We start from the raw sequence: 25,041 nt of genomic DNA, 5'->3' as shown, positions 1-25,041 counted from the left end.
GTGACACTGGGGGGGGGCCATCATTAGTTAAGCATTCTTTTTTTTTTTTTAAGATTTTATTTATTTATTTGACAGAGAGAGAGACAACGAGAGCAGGAACACAAGCAGGGGGAGTGGGAGAGGGAGAAGCAGGCCTCCCGCCGAGCAGGGAGCCCGATGCGGGGCTGCATCCCAGGACCCTGGGATCATGACCTGAGCCGAAGGCAGACGCTTAACAACTGAGCCACCCAGTCGCCCCTTAGTTAAGCATTCTTAATGAGTGCTGTTGGTTGGCACAGAATTGAGAATTCATACCAAGGCCAGTCTTCCTCCATGGATGCAAAAGTCAGAGTACAAAGGTCATAAGAAACCTCAAAACAAACCAAAAAAATAACAAAAAAAGAAACCTCAAAACACATGCGTCCCACTTCCTTCTGGGACAATAATTCCTAAGCCTGGACAATTCAGGTTCACCCCTAAGGAGTCACTGTAATACTTTTTTGCCACCAAGAAACATACTAACAATTTAACTGTAGCACACTGTGGATTGTCAGATAGATGTATCATAAGCTCCTAATACTTTCTTAATAAGCCGTGGGTTTTTGTGATGGTTGAGTTTCTCTTTACCACGATGATAAAACTAAAACGTGCTCATGAGAAAGAGACATCCAACAGTACAGACGGATGTAAAGTAAAATGCAGACACTCTGCTCCCTACCCTCTACTCACGCCTTCTACCGTACTCCCCAGGGAGTAAAAGGGAACAGGCTCCCGTGGGGTCTTTACGGAGTGTTCTGTGCCATCACCCCTGAGCATATTCATATAGTGACGGACGATGTTACACTTACCCAACATCCATTATTCCTTCCTCCTTAGCAACAGGATCTTGACTGCCACCCCAAATAAACCACTGGGGTTCTCTACCTTTTGCATAACTGCATGTGGCCATGTGACTGAGTACTAGTCAATACCTGTAAACCTAAGTGGTGTGTTGGGTTTCTAGGAAGGCTGCTTGAAGGGACTTAATCAGTGGGAAGGAGTCCTATTTTGGCCTATCTGTCCTTACTCTTTCTGACTCCTGTAAAGACTCAAAGGCTATATAGATGTCCTAGACCAAGAGGGAATGGTGAGGATGGAAATCATTAGTCAGGTTGGTGGAACAGAGAGAGGCCTGGGCCCCCAGGGTACCAGGGTACCAACATACCAGCCCTATACTGCCTAACTCCAGGCAGCACTGAGGAGAGGAAAGTAAGTTTCTGTATTCGCTAGGCCACTTTTTATTTCTACTCTGTTACCAGTAATTGAACACAATGTCAATTTGCTACATGTAATTTTATTTTCCACACACAATGTAGATTGTGATAAAAATATTCTTGTGCAATTCAACTTTCTTCATTAACAGAGTCTCTTAGGCATCTTTCATTTAACAGCTCATGGGCTCTGACATGATTTCCAGAAGAACTCGTCAATGAATATACCTGTATATATTACCTTTGCCAGAACTACACAAGGATATTTGTAGGATGCCATTCTTAAAACCTCTATGTCAAAGTTTTCATTTTTGACAGAAGAAATAGCCTTCCTGAAAGGCTATCCCAGTTAATATAGCTCCCAGCACAAATACTTTTACCAGCATCCAGGAGGTATTTCAACGCTCCAAGTTATGCCGGTATTCTAGGGTCTGAAAATGTAGGATAAGATCTTTGTTTCATTTGGTGCTTTCATTCCGAAAAGGAAAAACAAATTGACGTAAGTAGCTGAATAACCTGAATTTCAAAAAGTGCACTTATATTTATGTTTGAGATTATATCAAAGGAAACGAGAGGTCAAGGAGGAAAGAGCAGAAAGAACTAAATAAATGACACGTTCTTGCCAAGTGAAGGCCACAGGATGTCACAGTGAGCTCTTCAATCGGACGTTTCATGGAGAACAGTGGCCAGAGAATGAGGGACCCCGTGGCATGCGGCGGACAAGGGCACAGTCCAGAACAGGCTCTAGCATTCACGCCCACCTTCTCCTCTGAGACAGTGACAAGGGATCAGCGAAACATCATCATCCACATTAGTGTTGTTTATACTAAAATATTTATAGATAACATTTTATATATATTTTATTTATACATGTTTATGCCTTAAAAATATTCCAAGAAAGGGGCACCTGGGCGGCTCAGTCAGTTAAAAGTCCAACTCTTGATCTCAGCTCAGGTCGTGATCTCAGGGTCGTGAGATCGAGCCCCCTGTTGAGGTCCATGCTGGGCGTGGAGCCTACTTCAAAAATAATAATAATAAAAATAAAATATTCCAAGAAAAAAATAACTAGTGGGTACACAGCCGAAAAGAGATTAGCAAATGTAAATAATATTGAGGCTAAATGAGGGCACCTGTGGCAGTCCTATCAGTATAAACTGTGCTTTTATGTAGATTTAAAACGTCCATAATAAACAGTTTCACAAAGTTAGTATTCACTGGAAGCACATCAAGAACGGCAGAGGAAGGAACTCTGAAAATCCACTCATCCGAAAAGCGACAAAAACACTGACAAAAATTCTCAAAGTCAAATTTTTCTTAATTCAAAAAATTAAATAAAGGCTTGCCAAAACCCAAAGAGCACTTATTGGAGAACGGTGTCAAAGCTCAGCAAGAAGAGCCGACTTTGTGGCCTCAGTCCCACCCCCTTCGCTCTAGCTCTGCGGCAGCCTTGGAAACCCACAGCCTCGCAGCTCCGGGAACTGTGAAAACCAGCAGCCGAGCGGTCAATGGAGGGGACAGACCGTTGCCACAGCCAGCTTGAAACTGCATCCTCAGGTCTTCTCTACGTATAACCCGACTCGGCTCGCTGCACAGACAGACCTATAGCCACGCTGCTTATGGAAGACAGAGACAAGTGGCCAATGTTTCACACTGCAGCTGCTAGAGCAACATGGCACCTGGAACTCAGAAAAGGCTCACTCAAAAGCATGAAAGGAAAAGCTGGGGAAATAGATGCCCCTAAGAGGCTTTGATAAGCTCTGAGATATTCCAGGGACTCTACAAGGTCACACACGCAAGAACTGTGAGTATGCTCAGAAGAGAAGCGAAAAGGGCCTAATCGCTCATGGCTGGGTCTACAGAAGCAGGAACTGAAGGCTAAGGCAGCGTTGTAGATTGCACTGAAGGCAGGCCCCCCACCCATGCTCAAAGGCCCTCAGCAAAGGCTACCAGATGTACTGATTCAAAGCATTTAAGAAAAATCTCTACTCAATCATTAGCTGACCACGAAGCCTAATTATCAAACATTTCATAGCCACACACAATGAAGAATGCAAACTCTACAAAATTAATGAAGGAAACTCACAAACAAAACAAATACAGGCAACAGCAGGAAAAGGTAAAAAAACCATTTTGGGAAGGGGCTACTCTGATACAAGCAGTTGCCACCTTATACCATCGAAAATGTCTGATTTTCAATAAAAGAATGATAAGACAAGCAAACAGCAAAGTATGGCCCCTACACACACACACACACACACACACACACACACACACACACACACACACACGAGTCAACAGAAACTGTTCCTGAGGAAGGCCCGATAATGGACTTACAAACAAAACATTTAAATCTCCTATCATAAATATGTTCAAAAAATTAAAGGAAACCATGTCACAAGAATTAAAGGAAAGTATGAGAACATGGTCTCACTAAACGAGAGTATCACTAAAGAAACAGAAATTATACAGATACAAATTCTTGAGTGGGAAAGGGCAATAACGCACAAGAAAAAAATTACCAGAGGGGTTCAACAAGAGATCTGAACCGGCAGAAGAGAGAGGCAGTGGACCTAAAGACACATTAATTCTGATGATCTGTAATAAACACAGATGAAATCTGAAAACATTATACTAGGAAAGAAAACAGTCACAAAAAGTCACATGGTATAAGATACTCTTTACATAAAATGTCCAGAACAGGCAATTCTATGAGGCAGAAAATAGATTCATGGTTGCCAGGGGCAGGGAGGGGAGGGGAATGGAATGGGGGTGCAGGGGCTGGAATTAGATAGTGATAAGCATTACACAACTTTGTGAATAAGCTAAACACCACTGAGCTGTATACCTTAAAAGGGTGAATTTTATGGCCTAGGAATTATATTTCAATACAGGTGTTATAAAAATTAATATTAAATTTATTGGTATTATAGTTTTATTTATAATGTTCGGGTTTTATTGTTATTTATAATGTGTTTGGGTTTTATTGTTGCCTATAAATTATATGCATTAAGTGTTTATACCTAGCTTTATGTTTACATACATTTAAATAATGTTATAATTAAAGTAATTCGTCAATAGCTTGGTTTTGGTCAGTTATCCTAAAAAAAATCACGCTCCAATTGTGGTCAGCTAACTTTTCATAGAGAAGCCCACAATCTTGAGATGATTACTAAGTTTTCTTGTTATCTCTACCAACATTAGAGACTTTAAATTAGCATAATGAAGATGAGAAATTGGTTTTCAATAGTGGTTGGTAGGTCAGAATAGCGAAAAGTACAAATGAGCTCTTTTGGGAGATCAGTGGCATGCAAGATATCTGAATTGGCCATAATATCCTAAAGATAACAGTCTGGCATGAATAGGGCATAACAATTTAAGGAGGCCTAGAACCTGAACTTTTAGGGTAATGCCCATGACTTATCAAGCTTTTACACGAGGGGATTCTGGTTGCCTGATGCCAACGCAAAGGGTAACAGAATCTTGCCTCTACAACAGGGTGGTTTTCTGTAAAGATCCATACAGAAGTATTTTAGAGTTTGTGAGCCATCCTGCCTCCATGCAACTATTCAGTTCTGCCACTGTGACATGAAAGCAGTGATAGACAACATGTAAGCAAATGAGCATAGCTGTTTCAATAAAACTTTATTGACAAAAATGAGTGAAGGGGGGCCATAGTTTGCCAATCCCTGCTCTAGAACATTGTGTCTGCATCACCTAGAAGAAGAGAGGAGATGCCATCAAGCCCATACATTAGGTCTTTGCTTACTGACATACATTTGTGCAAGAAAGGTGTGGACCTGGCTTTCATGATAAGCTGGTGGTGAAGCTACAGAGGAGCAGCTAGCCCTCACTTATCTCCAACATTCTGGCAACTACTGATATCTACCAGAAAGAACCTAACAGCTGTCTATTGCCAAGTTAACGAATCAATGTTGGTCCAGTTTGCAAAAGTGCCTCATTGCTGCCTCAATGGCCTATCATTTTGATGTAGACTATTAAGACAAGTAAGTGAACGTCGTGTCAAAAAACATGGAATAAAAATTAAACTTGGGTTAAAAAAATATTAAAGGGGGGCCCCAGAGTGGTTCAGTCGGTCGAACGACCGACTCCTGATTTCAGCTCAGGTCATGATCTCAGGGTCGTTGGGTCGAGCCCCACATCAGGCACTCCAATCTGCATGGATTGTGCTTGAGATTCTCTCTCTCCCTCTCCTACTGCCCCTCTCCCACCCCCCTCAAATAAGCAAATAAAATCTTTAAAAAAAAATATCAAAGGGCATCAGAAACAAAGCACATACAAAATAAGAGCCAGGCTAACAGGGCACAGGGGTATTCTGAAGATTCAGATACCAGCTCCAGTCCAGAATCCAGATGGCTGTCCCCACGTGTTCTAAAGAGCTAACCTGCAAAGAATTATAATTGTTCATGGTACTGGAAAAAAGCAAAAGAGTTAATCACCCAAAACCAATTTTCTGTGGTTTTGCAATTAGTTCCTTGACTTTCCTAATTTGATTTGAATCCATTTAATATTAAGGTCCCTCAGAATTCCCCAAACCCAGGCAGCCTGAGTGCTAAGCACACCCCAGATAAGAAGTTACACTTGCAGACCTCACAACGCTCCCACTGATACGGTTATCCAACCAAGGCCAATGTTGTTTATCCTTATGGCTCAGCAGTCTAATGTAATAAAAAGGAAGAAATTAAAAGGGGGAAAACACTCATTTTATCATCCACGGCCTGTTGGGTCTCTTCCCTCATCAACCTATCCAATCTACAATGATCCTTTGATGATGCTATTATCGAAAGCTTCTGCATACAGAAGACCTCAGGGAAGAGCTTCTCAAATTTTGGAGATTCTTAGGCAGCCTAGGGATGCTGAGAAAAAAATGCATTTGGGCCCTGAAATCCGCTTTTGGAACAAGTGCTCTTGAGTGATGGTGCTGAGAGTGCTCCTAAGACCACAATTTGAGAAACACTTCCATGTGGTGGCCTACCTCCTCTGACCTAGAGCCTCTAGCTAACACCACTGACCCTGGAATCCGGTGGCCCATCCGTGTGCTGAAAGATGAAGCCAACACATAACTACAGGTTTGTCACCAATATCATACAAATAAATAAACCATACAGGGAGGTGAGAATTGACCAAGAAAGTAGCAATCATTTAAGACCTCCTACTACCCCCCTGAAAAATCCACTGGCCTCTGCTCTCTCAATCAGGTGGGCAGAGATGGTGTTCATTCAACTACTGTGCATCTGCTATGTAGCAAGCATTGTGCAAGATACTGGGTACCACATCAGTGATGAACAAGGCAGACACAGCCCCTGATCTCACCACTGGCCAGGAATAACAATAAATTTGTTCCCAGCCACCCTGCATATCAGCTATGGCAAGACAACAAACATAGCCATTAGGGTGGAACGGAGGGCTTAGAAAGCTCCCACTGGAATATCTCTTCAGCTCTTGGGTGTGAGATCCAGAAAAAACAGGGATAAGAGGAACGCACAACGGCTCTCCACCTCAGCCCTGAATCAGTCAGTAGGCAAATCTAAGAATCAGTCACTGTGTCTTAGAATCAAGGAATTAAAACCATATAAATAAATTCAGGCCCAAGGAACTAAAACAGAAAAGACCCAGGAACACCGAAAGACAAGAGGCAATTCGGGACCTCGGGACTGCCAAGAAGATGTCACAAGGCACCAGTCCTCAGGCCTGGTTCCCCACCCTGCACTCCCTCCTCACCACACCCCTGCCCAAGGCAATCCAAGGATGCCTGCCTTCTGGGCCGCTGTGTGTGCGTGCATGCGTGCGTGCGTGCGTGCGTGTGTGTGTGTGTAAGAGAAAGAGAGAGAAAGTGATAGGCAAGGCAGGAAAGGAATGATCCAGCAACTGACCCAATGCAAACAGCCTGACAGAAGAAAAACTGCCACAATTATAGTGGCTTTAAAAAACATTTTGCAAAGTATGTAATGGGGCACCCCTCTTGCCTTTAAGCCACCCACATCTTCTCTTCTCATCTCAACCTTACTCTCTGCCTTCCTTGCTGGGGAGGTCCTCTCTCGACCCTGGAATCCTACCAAAGGGAGTGGCCTGCTTCTACCTGGCCAGCTACCCATGATATATTTTAAGTGAGAATCTGGAGGAAAACATTACACCTGATTTTAGTCCCTAAGGTTAACTGTGACAGAACACAAAGCGCCTGCCAGTTACCAGCGGCCATCTGCAGAGCCTGAGGTCAAGGAGGGAATGGCCCCCATCAAGAAAATAAGCTACGGCACTCCAGGATAGCGGCCCAACCTGCTCTCCTTGGGACGGTTTTGTTCCTTTACACAGGGCAGTGCAGTCGCTGCTTGCAACTTGAGACAGTCACAAGGCAAGCCCTGTTAAATAATCAAGTCTGGTTTTAAATGAGCAAGCCTCTCCCCCCACCTCCCCAGCATCTGGCTCCATCCAACACATCAAATCAAGGGGAAGATTTTCCCAAAGGCTGAGAGTTAAGCTACTTACTGACAGCTGGAAGTTTAATCGCTGCTTTTCTTAGAGCATTAACTCCCACTAGCCAATGACTACACATTCTATTAGCCATGGAAATTAACATGTGTCCAAAATTCCCAAAGACATTGGCCTAATCTGAAAGGAAATCAGGCGGCGAGATTAAAGCAAATTGCCATGGAGCCCCACCCCTCCTTTCTGTGTTCTTTTAATTGGGATGTCAAAGAAACACGTGTTTGACAAGGATGCTTGGCTACCAGGAAACAACCACGTTCCGAGAGCCCAGAGACATCCCGAGTGGCTGTCTGAGCTTCTCCATTCCTCTGACCTCCCGGGACCATCCAAGCCCCACGGGAATGTCTGTCTATATCCAGTGCCCCTCAGTCAAGCTCCCCGGGGCGCGTTGATCCCTTTCCTGCCTACTCAAACTCACCGGCTCAATCACAAAATGCCGAACCTCTGAAAGCAAACTCAAAAGGAGTTTCCACGTTCCTCAGCGCCTTCAACTTACCACCACCTTTGTAGCAAACATGTACTTGTCCCGAAGCTGAAAGTCTTTCACTTCCTCCAGGATCACCTCCTGGTTCTCCCGGGACTGGAAGAAGTCCGTACTTCGGAAAACCGTGGAGTAGCCAGAGGGTTCGTGCCGTTCCACGTAGATGGTGTTGGGCTTGTCATAGGGATCGATACCCCTAGAGGAAGGAGAGCAGTCTCTATCATCGCTCTGTTTAGGCAACTGGAGACACCGAGGTTCTGCTGTGCAGAGAGCCTGATGGAATTGAGGGACACAATCCCACGCTCTCTGCCACAGAGCCCCTTGGTTGCTCCTGGGCTCAGTGGGGAGGGAAAGTGATTGCCATTTGTCAAGTGTTGATGTTGTTACTGGTCTCTTCAAAGTGCCCTGGGTGTCACTCAAGGCAAGCCTTGGCCGTGCTTGAGATGAGCAAAAAGAAGGAAAAGTAAAAGGTGGGGTGTTTTGGAATCAGTCAACAAGGGACTGCTTGGGGCTGTCAGTGAGTTTCTGGCCTCAAGTTGTAAACCTCAGAGAATGAATATTTTCCCAGGCCCATACGCTCTCAGAACAGCTCTAGAAGAAACCACAGGAGAAACCAGTGAGCCTGATCTTGCTAACAGTCCCTGCCCTTTCTGTCTACCGTCCTGGGCCACTGTCGATGATCTGTGCAATCCAGAGTCATCCTACCAGTGCAAAGTCATGTTCTGCGAGGCTCCTTTGCAAACTCATTCTCACATGGACTGATCTCCCTGATGTCCTTCAGAAACTCAGAGCTCATTGCTCCCCCGCAACTCCCTGTGCTCCATCAACAGAGCACCCCTCTGCAGGGAGGCCCCCGCCCCGCCCTGCGTGCACTCTGACCTGCATGTTGAAATCCTATTCTTCTGAGGTCAAGTTCAAGGCCCCTCTTCCAGGAAGCCCTCCCCCAAAGCTCTCCTCCCTCCTCCCAATACCCACGATATACCTGTGCAGTGTTCAATTCCAAACCTTACGTATTAATGTTATGTGAGTTTCAAACAAAGGTAGAAAACTGTTTTGGGTGGGTGGATTTTGGAATCACTCTCGTGACTTTATACAATGGTGCTTCTTATTCACCGTGGTGCTCCTTATTCACTGTGTTCTCTTGTTCACCATAATGTGTCTGAGCTTCCTAGAGAGAGTACAGATGCCTTTAAAGGCCATGTCTTATATTTCTTTTTGTCCTACAGGGCTCCCAGCTGAACTGAATCTTGCTGCACTGAATCCGTGGACCACGGTAGAAAAGCTACTCCAAACTGAAAACTCTAAGGTTGACTTGATCAAACTTCCTCAAGAAGAATCTCAGAACAGGAGTCTCCCCCAAATAAGCCCCCAACAACAGCTGGGAGGACTACTCTGCCTCAGGTTTCCTAATGCTCAATAAGACACCAGGCCAGGCAGACCATTCAGCACATGGGAAAAATCAGGAGTAGAGCCTCAGAGGGAGGATGCAGGGATGACCCAAGGAAAGGCAGGACTCGCTTCCGGACCTGTCTTTGCAGAGTGCCATATGCATGACGGCTCTCAGGGTAATGAAGGCTTGGATATAAAATTCCTTCAAAGATATACTGTCAAGAGCACGGGAAGGGGGGGCGCCTGGGTGGCTCCATCGTTAAGCTTCTGCCTTCGGCTCGGGTCATGATCCCAGGGTCCTGGGATCGAGCCCCGCATCGCGGGGGGGGGGCGGTGGTCCCTGCTCAGCGGGGTTCCCTCTCTCACTGTGTCTCTGTCAAATAAATACATAAAATCTTTAAAAAAAATTTTTTTAAAAAGGATCACAGGAAGGAAGGGAGGGAGGGAGGGGTGGAAGGAGGAAAGGGGGTAAGGAGGGAAGGAGGGAGGGAGGAAGGAAAGAAGGAAGGGGGAGAGAAGAAATAGAAAACCAAAAGGCATGACTTTGGCCCCACAATCTGGAGTCTGAGCAGAGCACTGGAGAAGCCAGCAGGTTTGGCCCCAATGCAGGAGACAACTGCTCATCATCAGACGCTCCGCGTGCGTATGTGTGGGGGTGGTGGCATGTTCTCTTCTCTTCCACAATTAGAAGTACTGATTAAAGTGCTTCCTCTACCCTAGAGGATATGCAAATTAAAACAAAGCTGCTGGATATTTTTAAAGAGGCAGAGAGGAAGGGACCTTCACTCAGAGAATTCTGAGACTGAGCTCACCTCTGCTATTCTTTTCCTAAACAAAAGCAGGACCTGGAGAGAGAAAGAGCTGTGACTTCCCTCCCAGTTCTCCTCCGCGATCCCTCTGTGGCCGTCCTGTCTCTGAGAGCCACTCCGCCGCCGAGCTCGGCTACTCTGCCGTCACTAGCCTTTCACTCCATCCGGTCTCTGGGCCCTCGTTTGAAAATTCCAAGCCTTGCTCCATCCTGAGCACCTCAGCAGTCCTCACCGGGCCTCACCTACAACTCTTCTGTGATGCTCGGCGGGGCGTCCCTGAGTCCCTCCGCCGCTGCCCCTCCACTGCCCCACCTTGCTGATCTCCAGCTCTGGATTCCACAGACCACTGCCCCACCTTGCTGATCTCCAGCTCTGGATTCCACAGACCACTGCCCCACCTTGCTGATCTCCAGCTCTGGATTCCACAGACCACTGCCCCACCTTGCTGATCTCCAGCTCTGGATTCCACAGACCACTGGTTTTCCAAACTCCTGCTGCTCCCAGGCTGCCCCGCATTATTGAACAAATGTATGCCAGTATTCTCAGAAAGGTTAGATTACACTCTCACTTATCATGGGAAATCCTAGGGGAAAATCCTCCAAATGGCCTGAAATGCCCTGACACCAGACATGTAATTATCTAAAATAAGACAGGCCAGGCCTTTGCCCTAAGATATCGGCATATGTGCATGGAGGCAAAAGGTACAACATACAAATTCCCCAATGGGATGTTCCTTTACTCAGTCATCCTGCTAGTGTGCCCTCTTAATATACGGTTACGTAAGCAGATGAAAGGGCAATTTGTCCCCTTAAAACACAAATAAAGCAAAAGGAAGTTCTAATGGTACTTCTTGGGTAGAGATTATACTTGGATAAGACTGTGGTCATAATTTCACTAAGACACTACAACCTGGATCCAAGGAAAAAAACAAAAGGATCAGAAACAGCTGCCTCTTTGAAAAGGAAGTCCAGTGGAGCCTGGAGATACTCAGCTGTAGGACCCCTCCCTGGACTCCCTCCCATCTTTACTGTCCTCATTCACCAAGGAAGCAATACCAACTCAAATACATTCCTCTGCAAACAGAGAGTTAAAAGAAGCACAGATACAGTATGTACCACTGCATTTAATAAGGACTCAAAACCACATGGAAACCTCAAAACACAAATGATAAACTGAGAATTATAAATGAACACACACACGTGGTATCTCGTGTCACAAAGGCCTAGCCTCAAATATACAAAGAGCTCCTGGAAATCAATAAAAAAGACTAACCATTCAACAGAAAAAGGGCCAAGGGCATGAAAAGACATGTCATAAAAATAGAAATAAAAATGACGTGGGGCACCTGGGTGGCTCAGTCGTTAAGCGTCTGCCTTCGGCTCAGGTCATGAGCCCAGGGACCTGGGATCGAGCCCCGCATCGGGCTCCCTGCTCCACGGGAAGCCTGCTTCTCCCTCTCCCACTCCCCCTGCTTGTGTTCCCTCTCTCGCTGTGTCTCTGTCAAAAAAATAAAATCTTTTTTTAAAAAAAAAAGGAAATAAAAATGATGCTTAAGCCGTTAAAAGATGTTCAAACTCATTCATAATAAGAAAAATTCAAACTAAGACTATACTGAGATACTCTGTCTTACCTAACACATTGACTGTGGAGAGAAGCACAGTTCTATGTTACTGAGATGAGAGCAAAATTTAACACTCTTCGTAGATTTGGCAATCTCTACCAAAGTTACAATTTCAATGCTTTATTCACTGGGGATGTATCTGTGCACGAGACTGACCAAAGCCCCTGCCTTTGAAGAGCTTTCATTCTATCAAAGAGAGAAAGACAAACAATCCCATATTAGAATGTGGTAAGTGTTATGCAAAAAAATAACAGATCAGGGCACAGTAAATGACAGGGGAGTAGTTGCAATTTTAATAGGATCCTTAGGATCGGCCTCATTTGGAAAGTGTTATTTGAGTAGACTTGAATGAGATAAGGGAGTAAGCAATAAGTATATCTTGAAGAAGAGCAATCTAGGCAGGGAAAAAAAGCAAGTGCAAAGGCCCTGTGGTAGGAATATGCTTGGCATTAATCTGAGAGAAGTGATGGTGTATAAAGAGTTCAAAGTAGAGAGAGGAACAACATGATCTGACCTGTTTTTATGAAGATCAACCCAGCCATGTCCTGAGAATTAACTGCAGAAGGACAGGAGTAATAGTGGAAAGACCAGGTGGACAACTAATGAGTGACAGTGGTGGCTTGGAGTAAAGTCATAGCTGAGCAGTAGATCCTGGATATAAACCAAAGGTAGGGACAACAGGATTTCCTGATAGGTGGAAGGTGAAGCATGAAACAAACACGAAATGAGTGATGACTCCAAGTTCTTGGCCTGAGCTACTAAAAACTGAAATGGGGAAGATTCCAGGGGAAGCTGACTGGGGGCAGCGAAGGTCAAGGGTCAATGTAGGAGGAATCAAGTTTGCTAAGTGTGAAGGGTTTGAGTGACCCGCTGACCCAGCATGTCTGCTCCTGAGAATCTGTTCTGCCCATTCGCCCACACGTGTAGAAGTACATCTATTCAAGATTAAATACTGCATCCTGTAACAGTGAAAGATCAGAAGCAAGTACGACTAGCAACAAACTTGACTTCAAGTCCAGCCCTGTTGATTTCTCTCTCCTTCTCAAAACCCTATAGGGGCTCCTCGCTGCTTTCAGAATTCAGTCCAGATTCCTTTACCAAGCACTGCATATTTGGATACCAATGTCCCTTCCCAAACTTCACCCAACACACTGTCCAGAAGTAAGACTTCATGTTCTCCATCCAAGTACCAGTGTCCGTCTCTCTGCCTTTGGCCATTCTGTTTCTGTCTGGAATCCCCGCCCCGCACACCTCCAGGCCCCTCCTGCTACCTCCAGCCTCTTGTGCATATCCTGGCTCAAAAGCAACCTCCTTCATGGAGCTGTCTGGGATCCCCCCATCTGGAAAGACTAGTCCCCCCTCTGGCTTCTCCTGCTAGGTCTGGGACTTCTGTGTGTCTTCCATGATGTGTGTTCTGTACACAAAATGTCTTTTCTTGCCTCCTAAGCTGCAGTCTCCTTAATAACTATATCCATAAATTATTCAACTTCTTCTACCCTAAAGCATCGAACATGTTTCATATTCAGGAGACATCTAAAAAAAATACGTTATGAATGAACAAGTGAATGAATGTGATACAGAGAAAAATCCCCACTTCTGTTATCATGCTCAAAGAGTGAAGGTCTTTAGAAATTCTAATCATGCAAGTACTTCAAGAGTCCCCTGGGTTCCCTGATGGACTGAAAAATGCAAAAGCTCTGTCACTTCTCTCACAAATAACCTTCCTCTCTCATCCCCCACCACCCCAGAGTGAGCGTGTTGTACTAGCAGTTCTAATTCCCAGGTCTGGAATGTGCCTTTCCTGAACCACATGCTCCACATTTCAGGTGAGGGCAGGTCTGTCCTCCATGAAGGAGCTAGAACTGAAGAAAGGTGATTATGTAATTCAAACTTCTTAGATGAAGGACTTACCAAGAAAAGGACTTCACATGTTCCTGAATCAGGATCCAGGTCTGGCCAAAATCATCTGACTTCCACAGCTGCAAAGACCAAGGACAAGAAGAGATCAAGATGCAAGAGGCAGGGACACCTGGGTGGCTCAGTCGGTTAAGCGTCTGCCTTCAGCTCAGGTCATGTTCCCAGGGTCCTGGGATCGAGTCCCACATCGGGCTCCCTGCTCAGTGGGGAGCCTGTTTCTCCCTCTGCCTGCCACTCCCCCTGCTTATGCTCTCTCTCTCTGACAAATAAATAAATAAAACCTTTAAAAAAAAAAAAAGAAGCAGCAGCAGCAGCAAGGGGCAAGCATAACCTGAACGGCAAGGCCATCAGGCCCCGCCATAAATAACGTGTGGTCTGGGAAGACGGGCCCGGAGATCAGCAAGGCCAGCTTGGTCACTCCAAAAGCGAACGAGGGTCGGGAGGGAAGGTGAGCTCTGCACCTCCCCATTCCTGTCCACAGCTACTAAGGCTTCAAGAATAACGACAAAGAAAAATGACTGGGGATTGTCTTCCATTTACAGATCATCAGAAATTACGGTTTACTCAGCACTAGCCATTAGGGACAGTAAAAACTAAAGGATTATACTGTACTTTCTCGCCTGGGAAACCGTGTCCTTAAAAAGCCATAATGGACCACGGGGATTAAAGGTGAACAGAGGGGACCCTGGCTAAGCGCATAGGTAAAGAGCGCCAAGGGGAACCTCCTGAATGCAAACGATACAGCCGTGAGTGATGAACTTGCCGGTCTTTGCCAAAGCCCCTGAACTTCCAAACACAGCACCCGAGCATTCCTCTGGCCCTAGTGACCACACAAGAAGCAGCAGAAGACTAAAAATAACGTTCAACCATGTACACTGGTAAACTGACCCAGCCTGTACTTAGGTTACTCCCTAAGGCAAGGAAAGGTAAACAGATCATATTTTGGTTAAACAACCTGCAAAGAAAAAGATACGTTCCAAGGTTCCTCTGAGCCAAGCCATTCAAAACTCATCATGAATCCAATCCTACGAGGTCTACTGGTTTCATGGTATTATACCAGACCGAGAGCCTCAATTTGGCCAGTTTCAACCTTGAGATATAAATCTCCCCATCTCACTCTCCTTCAAATTCAGATTTAAGGAGAAAAATACACATATTTATATTAGAGGCATATACACACACGTAGGAAAAAAATTTAAGTTAATGATAATTTCAAATAAATGGTACAAAAGCAGTGTGTTGTCTGAGGCAGAGGATGGGAAAGGTAGAACAGAAATTCAAGACAGAGGTCCCAGCAGAGCTCAGACTCCAAGCTTCTTTAGCTGGCTCTGTCTGAATAATTTCCAGAGTTTCGATGGACCACCCTCAAACCCACAAAGGTGCATCGACACGGAGAAGGGCATGTGTCTGGCTACAAGGGCCTGCTGAGTGCTTGGGATTGCCCCCTGGCTGGGAGGCAGACAGAGAGCGCAAGGGAGATACATTTTTCCTCAGCCGTGGGAATTCAACTAGTACAAAGTCTAAGCTTGGGAGAGGAGGAAGGAGGGGCTGGGGGAGGTCAGTCAGAGGACACACAATCCCCACGGGCAGGAACAGAAAACCAGAAAAGCCCCACCTGACTGTGTCCCAGAAGCTCCCTTACCTGCTTGTTGGGGTGAGACCTGTCAAAGCCCAGGAGAAGGTTGGAGGCCTTGCTGTGCAGGAGGAGATCAACTGCCCGGAACGGGATGGAAAAGCCTTGGATAGTGTTGCAGAAGTCAAACGTGATCCAGAGGTACTGGGCATAAGCATCAGCAAAGATGTACTGCAAGAGAAAAAAGGCAAGCTCAGAGTGGGACCTGGCCAGGGCTGCCCAATACCCCCCGCAACCCCCCCCCCAAGCAGTGTGTGTGGGGCCGGGGGCCTGCAGGGCCCCCACTCGGCTTCCTCCCCATCTCCTGGCCAGGAGGAGATGCTGGTGCACACCAAGCAAGGCTCTGGGAAGGAAGGGGTGCAGGACAGGCTCTCCTTTCACCAGGTAATTAAGCTGGACAAGCCTATTTTTTCTTTGAATTGACCTGGCCATTCTCACCCTCTGGCAGGTCACTCGGGCACCATCAGAAGATGACTGGAGAAGGCCTGCTCTTCAGACTGGCTGCACACAGGTAAGCCTGCTTCCCTCCCTCCATCCTCTGAGCAGCTATGGGAAATGCCTACAATCACACCCATCTAGGAGGATGTTCTGGGCACTAGGCCAGGGGACAGGGCAGCCCTGAGGACCCAGCTGCCAGTGGGGCCGGCCGCCTCACTCTGGGGCCCGGCAGGAAGAGCTTGGCGAGCAGGGGCTTCACCTGACTTAGCCCTGCACAGGTAAGTGGCCCTGAACAAGTGGGGCTACAGAGTGACCACCAGCCTAGACAGTTCTCCAGGAGAAAGGACCGAGGCAATTCAACTTCACAAATGTGCACTGAGTATTCCCTGTGGACCGGATGCTGCAGGTGCCACGGTGAAAACCCAGAATCCTTGCAGTCTCACGTGGGAGAAAGACGTGATCATGGGTGACCGTAACTCAAGGGAAAATGAGATTCAGTGGGGAACCACGGACGGAGTCCTGTGAAAAGCACGCAGTCCAGAGGAATTCCAGTCTGGGAGATCAGAAGTGACTCCAGGGAAGATCCGGCCCTCGAAGGGCAGGCAAGACTTTCAGAGGGAAAGAATATCCCGAGTCGAAGGCAGTTTGAGTTTGGGAACAAAAGGGAAAAAAAAGTAGAGCACGGACTTGAGGATGGCCAGGAGGGCCTGTGGGAAATGTCTACGGAGCACAGATGGTAGCAGGCCTGGAATGCACATGAGAGATGGGAAGGGCAGCCTCCTGTTCCCAGAAGGGCGAGGGTGGCTCGGCGGCTCACCATGAACCAGAGCAAGGGGGACCCAGCTCCAATCACCAACCAGTCCCTGAAATCCCAGAAATCAACAATCCAAAGGAATCCGTCCAAGCACACTTCCCCTCATTGACTACATCTGACCCAGATCAATCTTCTGCTCAGAATCCTTTTGGCACAAGCAGCTTAGGCATGTCCTAATACTCTGTGCCTGCCTGACGCTATGTCCACGTGTTCTCGCTCCTTCACCTTTGGCTTTTCCCTCCCCAATTCCCAGGAGGGCACTCTACGTGTTCTTTCTCTCGTGTTTCTTCCACGGCATCTAATGTAGAACTCCAAACTCTGTGGGAACCTCATTAAATCTAACCGTAAAGACGAGTGAATGTTTTGAAAGCATAAACGACCACAAACAAATGCAAAGTTGTAAAAACAATTATGATCCTAAGAGGGCCATCATCATTTTTAGCATAAAAGGCGTTCCCCAGAAATGATGGAGCCCATCTTCCTGCTCCGAAACCATCTCGGTTACTAGGGAACGGAGTGCTCTCAGTTTGGAAAGATTTCTCCAGACATCTATTCCATGGTTTCTAGGGGTTTCACATTTGAAGATATAAAAATCACGTAGCTGGTTATAAAACGTATTATCTGTCATTCATGATAATAGCTCAATATGTCCAGAACAGGGGTCCCTGGCTGGCTCAGACAGTGGAACCTGAGACTCTTGATCTTGGGGTCGTGAGTTCGAGCCCCACGTTGGGCAAAGAGTTTATTAAAAAAAGAAAAAAAAAATGTGTCAAGAACACTTAATGTGTGCCAGGCACTGAGCAGACAAGTTGCACATGCCTTAGCTCATACTCATCCTCAGCTCAAGTCATGCTTCTGGTACTCACAGCCAGGCAGTGCCTTTGATACAGTCTTATCCTCCTTTACTAACTAGGGCACTGGAGCGCAGAGAGGTTAACCGGCCAAGGTGAGCCAGGAGGCAGCATCTACAGACGTGTCTGGCCGGTTCGGAGCCCACCCCTTCACCGTTCATCAACTCCTTTCTTCTCTTCCTCCAACAAAGAGGCAGAACTTCCAGAATTTCATGCCTAGATCTCACCCTGTGCCCCCGGGCTCATCCACGCGCCGCCTCCCCTCTCACTCGGCTCCTCAAGTCTGTAGTGGCCTTGGGCAACCCCGTCTCATGCCAAGGCTCCGTGCCCCACACCTGACTACCCCGTCCTTGACTCTCCTCCAGCTCCTTCTTCCCCTTCATCCGCTCCCCACCCTCACATAACCTCATCACTCTTCCATCCTCTGCTACGAACCTGCTCCATCCTCCACGCAGCTTTGACTACCACTGCTGAGATCAGGCACGTCAGGACTTTTAATCTACGGATCTACGGTCTGACCCTGACTTCTGACCTCCTCAGCATCTCCCCTCTGATGCGCCAAGATACTTCACTCTGTCATCCAAAACGGCGTTCTCTGACGCCGTCCCGCCACGTCCCAAGCTCTCCATGTGCTACAGCAGCCCCAGGCCACAGTCCTCACAATGAGAGCTGGGGTTCCGCTCCATTGCCTTGCCTTGGCCCCACGGCCCATCAGCCACCCACCCAATTATGTCTCTTCATAATCTCTGCTCTCCTTTGTATCCCCAGTGCTACCCATGTGGCCCACTCCCTACTGTAGCCCATGAACAAACTGGGGCCGGGCACTGGGCTTTTTAGGCCCCCTTGTGTCTTCCAGGCCTTGGCAGGGTGTGAAATACTCAGAGGGCGATTACGACATCTGGCTGAGGAACCGGGCAATGTCATGCCTATGTTACCACGACCCCCCTCATGACTTCCTGACCCCTCTCTAATCTTTCCCCTTTCCGATCCATCCTGCCTCTTGCCAGGACACGCATTTCCCTAAAAGACTCTATTTATAGCGAGTCCCCTACTCTAAGATCCTTCCATGGCTCCCCACAGTCGTCGGGGCAAAAAGCAAACTCCTCCACCTTTACCTGCCTGGTGTCTCAAAGCGCCCCAGCGCCAACCCTCCACCCCTGAGAAGTGAGTCTCCCCCGTGCCTGTACAGAAACCACAGACTGGCACCCTGACATCTCTGCCCAGGGCCTTCTCCCCATCAGGGATTCCCACCAACTCTGCTCAGCTCCTGGAACCACGCCCGTCCTTGCAGCTCCATTTCCAATCCCCAGTACCCCATGAAGCCTTTACTTCTCTGACCTGACCTCATTTAATCCCCAGCCCCCCACCCCACCCCGTGGCTTCCTGTCATCACTGAGGCACGACTGTGATGTAACCATGCCACATGAGCACGGGACGGGAGGTACAGCATGTCCCACTCTGCCGTGAGGTCCCTGGACTGCCTGCCTGTTCAGCCTCCTCGAGGCCAGCCCCACAGATTTGCCAGCAGAGCCGACCTAGCAGGTGCTTCCTAGTCTGTGTGAATAGACTGTGTGATTACAGAAGTGTCCTCAGACACCCCCACCTCTGCTGCCCTGTCTGCAATCACTGAATGTTTGGCTTTGGGCTTAAAACAATGTTTCCTCTTAAAGCACAAATACCTCTAGAAGCATAAAATAGCTAAAGAATGCACTTCCGTGTTAGCCTAAGTGATTCTCTCCAGGTCTCAGTCGGGGGAACCAGGAGCACGATGACAGGAGGAAGGGCGGAGGAGGCAATGAAGGAACCTACCTCCATAAGGTGAGAGTGAAGGGAAAGACAGAGAGGCCCACCTCTCAAGGCTGGGAAGCCTAGCTGCACACTCTGGAACCTTCCGGAACGAGCCCCAGACGTACTGCATGGCTGACCTCGGGTGCGCCAGGGTTGGGGGGAGGTGTTGCAGCACTGCCAGGTGGCTAAGGCTGCACACTGCTTCAGGGAGGCAGCACATGAGGCTGAGAAGGAAGTGGGCTGCTGCTGGCAGGTGCAAAAATAGACCCAAATGCTCACAGGACCCCACAGCCAGTCCATCTCCAACACAAAGCAAAACCACTGGAGCAGAGCTTGCTTGCCTAACCAGCCCTTCCTGTCCCCTTCCATGGGCACACACCTGCTCAGACTTCCACGTGGCCCTCACAGGACATCCTCACCTTTCCAAGCTGCTGCCCAAGGTCATTTCAACCATTTCAAACCCTGCTCCCTGACAGCACCCCTCACGTCCCCACACGGGGGATGTGCCTGGGCCCAGTACCCTGGTGGTGTTGACAGCAAGGCACCCAGCCTGCGTGATTTTTCTCAGGAAGTGGTAGGTCCGGTGAGGCAATCTGCCTACCAAGGGACAAAGGCAAAAGTAACAGAAGTAACCGGCACAGTGAGAGTCACAGTTTCCTTCCTGAGAAGTTGGGGAGGGGTAACGACCTTCTTTGGGGAACCAGAAACTCAGCAGAGAATGCTGCATCTCTAACCCCACTCAGTCTGCTCCAGGCCTGTGCTCCACCTGTCAATAGGTTTTCCAAGAAGGTGGTTCCTCTTCCCTCTCCCCACCAACTCCCAAAGTACATCCATCTCTCCGGTGAGAAGCCCAAGATGCCCCACCTCCACACAGGCAGTGCCCAGGCTGCAGGCATACCCTGCCCTTCCAGGACCCCAAACTCCTTGATGACCATGCCTGGCGTTCTCTTCTTGCTTGCCCCAGCGCCCCGGCCCCACTCTGCTCCTTCTCCAGACCTAACGCTCCAAAAGCCCCTCTCCCCCTGCACCAAACTTGCTCTGCAAGCCCAGAACATCATTTTTCCTGTCTTCTGACTACTCAGACGTGCATGTGGGCCTAGCAGCTGCTCACCACAACCCATGACAAGCAGGAAGGAAGTCAGGACCTGCTTGCAGACATCTGTGTCCTTGTGGTAGGAGGTGTGGAGGGGGCAGATGGAGCTGAAAAAGAAGATTCCAGAGGGACCACAGAATGGCTCCAAGGCCACAAAGGCAGTAAGAGTTAGCTCTGGGACAATGTGTAAAGATAATGATAATAATAATCGACAGGTACCTCCGGACAAGGTGAGTAATCTGAGTGTTATTTGCTCCTTGGAAGGCAGGGGGCACACAGCTCTATCCAGGGGAGGTGTGGCACAGTCAGCAAGCCAGACCCCAGGGCGCAGAGAGCCTCACCTCTCAGAAGCCGAGAGCAAATCGGGCAGCAGGGCCCACCCAACCCTAGGGGCCCCAAGTCCCAGGCCTGCCCAACCAAGTGCAGTGAGAGGAGCGGGTGCAGAAGGTGGGCAATCTTGTCTCCAGAGCCAAGTCCCTCCAAAACCTCTTCCTTGCTTTTCATCGTGGAGCAAGTTAGGTAAGAGAGGAGCTGTTCCTAACTGCTCCTCTGCTTTGAGATCATCAGGCAGGGCTAGTATTAACCAGGATGTACCAGTAGTAGCTAGCGTAGTTTAAAAAAAAAAATTGTTTCTATACCCATTAGTACATAGCTGCTTCCTTGAAACCTGAGAGAGGCCCCTCCTAAGCACCAGTGGCCTGGCCCCTTCCCCAGGGCCTGTCCACCATCCAGCAACTAAAAGGTTAATGCCTGGCCAGGCAGGGTGGCCTTCAGGACCCAGCTCCCTCCAGACTGGCTCTGTTCCGATTGGCCAGTGCCATTCCAGTGGCTAAATATTTTGAATAGAGGCAATCCGAGAAGCCAGTGTTGGGGGGCACCTGGCCAGAGGACCCTGCAGATCTTGTTCCTTTCTGAATGAGCAAAGAACAGCAGCTACCCTTACCTTGGAGCTTCCTGAACATTCTTAGGAGCAGTCATCCTGCCTCTGGAAACAAGCTAGAGCTCACCAGAGTGGGGAAGAGAGCAATCAAATACAACTCTCCAAGCTAAAGCAACCTAACCTTGCAGGCTGCCTGATTCCTGCCCTCTCGCCTCCGCCTCCCCCTCCGCCTCTCTGGGGGCCCAGGGCAATCTCAAATCAATGCTTCCTCCACATCCGACTGCCCAGGGTCTACTGCAGGAACCAAGCCCCAGGCAGGCCAGCCGGGAAAACAAATCCGGAGGCACAGCAGTATCTGCCCCCTTGCCTTGGTGTTCTTCTCTAGGCAGGTACAGGTGGGGGGCGGGGGGGTGTGCACATGCACAGGCGCGCGCACATACACACACACACACACACACACACACACACACGTGATGCCCACAAAATCAAGCATCTGGCAAGCACTCTGGAAGATGTGCATCACACAGCACATGTCCCAGTAAACCCAGGTCACATTTTTGCCACTTATGAGACAGGTAGTTCATCGATTGGCAGATTTTCTTTCTACACATTAGCCTGATGCTCTTTGTCCAGAAATCCTGCCTGGCCAGTACCTGGCCTGCCTGATTATGCACGGTTCCACCCTGAGACCCGTGTTCTGCCAAACTCCCCGGTTAATGGAAAAACAGTCCCTGGCTATGGGTCACACGGCAGAGATGATGACAAGGAGCTCCTTCTCCCAGCCCCCCTGTTAGCACGGTGGACATCCCAGAATTCAGCCCCCTGAAGTCCCGATGGGCAGGATGGCGCCTCCTTACACGCTTGTTGTCCGCGGGGCTGTGGTAGAACTGGGCGATCACCGCTTCACTGCTGTTGCCCACGCTGAAGCTCAATTTCTCAGAAATTCTCTTGAATGATTTTCCATAGTCATAAGACACGTACACCTGGATCAGGGAGGAAGAGAGGACGAAGAAGAGCTGGTGAAAAATGCAGCCGAGAGACCTCTCCCTCTGCCTGCACCTGTCAAGGTCCTGCCCTGGATCCCGAACGATGTTCCTGACAGGTCCTCGGCGTCAGGACACGACAGATGTGAAGAGATGATGCACCAAGGAGAAGCAGGGCACCTCTCCATCCGCCCCCCAAGCGTGTGGGGGGCAGGAAGCCCGGGAGCACACAGCCCCTTGGTGCCCACAATACACAGGCTCCTTTCGGAGGCCGGGACATGTCCTTGCAGGGGGGCTAGGGGGACCCACGGATGGAAACAATGATGACGACCTTCCCACAGCCGGGTTGAGTGTCTAACCAATTACATCCAGAGGCAGACTGAATATGGTTTTCTGACGGGGACCTGTTTTGCCATCTGCTGAAATGTCCCCAAAAGGTAATCTCATTCTTCAACCCTCTGCTGGGAAGGTCTGTTCCTCCGGCACTGCAGAGGATGAAAAAGGAAACCCTCCCAGGCCTCCACGGAGAAGTCCAAGAAATGAAAAAGAAAAGTGCTCAGTGATTCGATATGCACGGAGGTCGAATGTATAGGTTCGAGACACCCCGGCCCCAGCACTCATCACGCTCGACGATGTTGATGCTACCGCCCCGGCGGGGCAGGGGAAGGGGGCAGTGGCCCAGGAGCCGAGCCTCCTGCTTGCGGGGCTCCAGCCACCCAGTAACCATGGTGGCAAAATGTAAGAGGAACTGTAACTCACGGCATGCTTCCTAGGTGCCAGATACTGTACCACCCTCCTCATGTGAAAGAGCTCAGGGAGCTCTCCCCACAGCCCTGCATGGCAAATGCAGTTACTAAAATCATTTTCCAGATAAGGCAGCAGGGGCTTAGGGGATTAGTTTCTTGCCAGAGTAACAGAGAAGGTAAGTAGCAGCGTGGAAATGTGATCCAGGCTGCCTGCCTCCAAAGCCAGAAATCCCAAAGCCATCACACCTCCGGTAACAGATGGTGGGAGAGAAGCCGCCAGGTATTTTGCACCTAGATTGACTACCTAGGCAATGTGAAATTAACACAATCAGAGGATTAAAAACAAGCCTGATAGGTGAACAGAATATTAATAATAGTTAGGACTGGGGTAAGTTCTATAGGAAAATGACAGGTGAATGCCAAAAAGAATGGGAATGGCTGGATCATCCCAGTAAAGGTACTGCCACCAGTACCCACTGACACAACAGCAAACACATCTGAAGGGTTTGTCAGGAGCCAGGGGCTGTGCTAAGTGCCAGATATGCAAAGACATGGCCTTTACACACATTGTAAACGTACAAATGTTTGTAAGCAATAACCCTTGTAAACAATGAACTACACGAGGCAGGTACAAAGGGAAGCAAGAGTACACATGGGGCGTTAATATTTATTAGATGTCAAGGTTAGAAGAGCACAGAGAGAGCCTCTGCCAATATCTGGACCACAGTGGAAGAAGCCCCATTACGAACGCTCATGCTGACAACACACAGCGTATGTCCCCACCTGCCATGTGCACAGCGAGGGGCTGCCATCAAAGCAGCCTCAAAATGCAGCAGGTTGAGAAGTTCCCAGATGATTTGAGTGAGTAAAAAGACAAAGTGGTACCTTCTCACTTCCATTCTCCTGGCCCAGAATAGACACTGAGAGTCCCTGTTAGCCTCAGACACCACATGTACTGAACTAATGGCTTCTCGAAAAGGGAACTCGGCCCCCTCCAGCTCCAATGTCCCCAAAATTGATAATCCACTATGAGTTACCTCCTCATAAGCACAGAGGTGATAATAAGTCATATTGGGATAGTATTTTTCAGTATACATTATCGCTCTTCATCTTTAAAAATTCTGTGGGTCAGGGGTGCCTGGGTGGCTCAGTCGTTAAGCATCTGCCTTCGGCTCAGGTCATGATCCTAGGGTCCTGGGATCGAGCCCCATGTCGGGTTCCCTGCTCTGCGGGAAGCCTGCTTCTCCCTCTCCCACTCTCCCTGCTTGTGTTCCCTCTCTCGCTGCATCTCTCTCTGTCAAATAAATAAATAAAATCTTAAAAAAAAAAAAATCTGTGGGTCAGCCTCACTTTGCCTCCTTTGGTGTACCTAGAACATCGCACATACTCAGTAAGGATTTCTGGAATTAAACATCATTATAAACCACAGAGTGAGGTAAATGAATGTGTCCCACAAATGAATAAAAGAGAGTGACATGAATGAATCAGTGAGTGAGTGAATGAGGAATTATTTCCACTTAAGAGATGACAAAAACCAAGACTCAGAGAAGTTAATGGTCGTACAGCTGGGAAGTTGACAAAACATAATGGGTTCCCTCCAGTCTCTGGTCCATCTGTCTTTCCACTCTTGCAAGTTACCCTTCTAGGAGGATGCTCTCTGCTACAGACATATGGTGCTCTGTTAAAGGGGGAGATCACACACTGAGTCTGCAGGCTGGGCAGCGGAAGGGGAGGGAAGAAGGGGTAAAACACCAATCTTAACAAAACACAGACCTTTTCTGAGATTCTCAGCCACACCTCTGTCACTTCACACTCAGAGAGACAACAGCCCTCACTACCAAAAAGTTCTTCCTTAATAGGCACCT

At 48.3% G+C, this 25,041-nt stretch overlaps 1 protein-coding gene across 3 annotated transcripts in view; it reads right to left on the bottom strand.

Annotated features, from left to right (window-relative positions):
• The window catches only part of SORL1 (sortilin related receptor 1), a 155,776-nt gene that overhangs the window by 110,912 nt on the left and 19,823 nt on the right, over nt 1-25,041 (bottom strand). For all 3 annotated transcript variants that reach the window (XM_027578686.2, XM_027578687.2, XM_027578688.2), the window contains exons 3-6: nt 22,305-22,430; nt 15,593-15,754; nt 13,945-14,012; nt 8,230-8,410 (exon numbers count right to left, since the gene is read on the bottom strand). In XM_027578686.2, coding sequence (XP_027434487.2) covers nt 8,230-8,410; nt 13,945-14,012; nt 15,593-15,754; nt 22,305-22,430 — 537 coding nt within the window. The remainder of the gene's footprint in view (nt 1-8,229; nt 8,411-13,944; nt 14,013-15,592; nt 15,755-22,304; nt 22,431-25,041) is intronic.

Source organism: Zalophus californianus, chromosome 11 (genome assembly GCF_009762305.2).
Source record: "Zalophus californianus isolate mZalCal1 chromosome 11, mZalCal1.pri.v2, whole genome shotgun sequence".
NCBI lineage: Eukaryota > Metazoa > Chordata > Mammalia > Carnivora > Otariidae > Zalophus > Zalophus californianus.
This window is presented reverse-complemented; position numbering and strand designations above follow the sequence as displayed.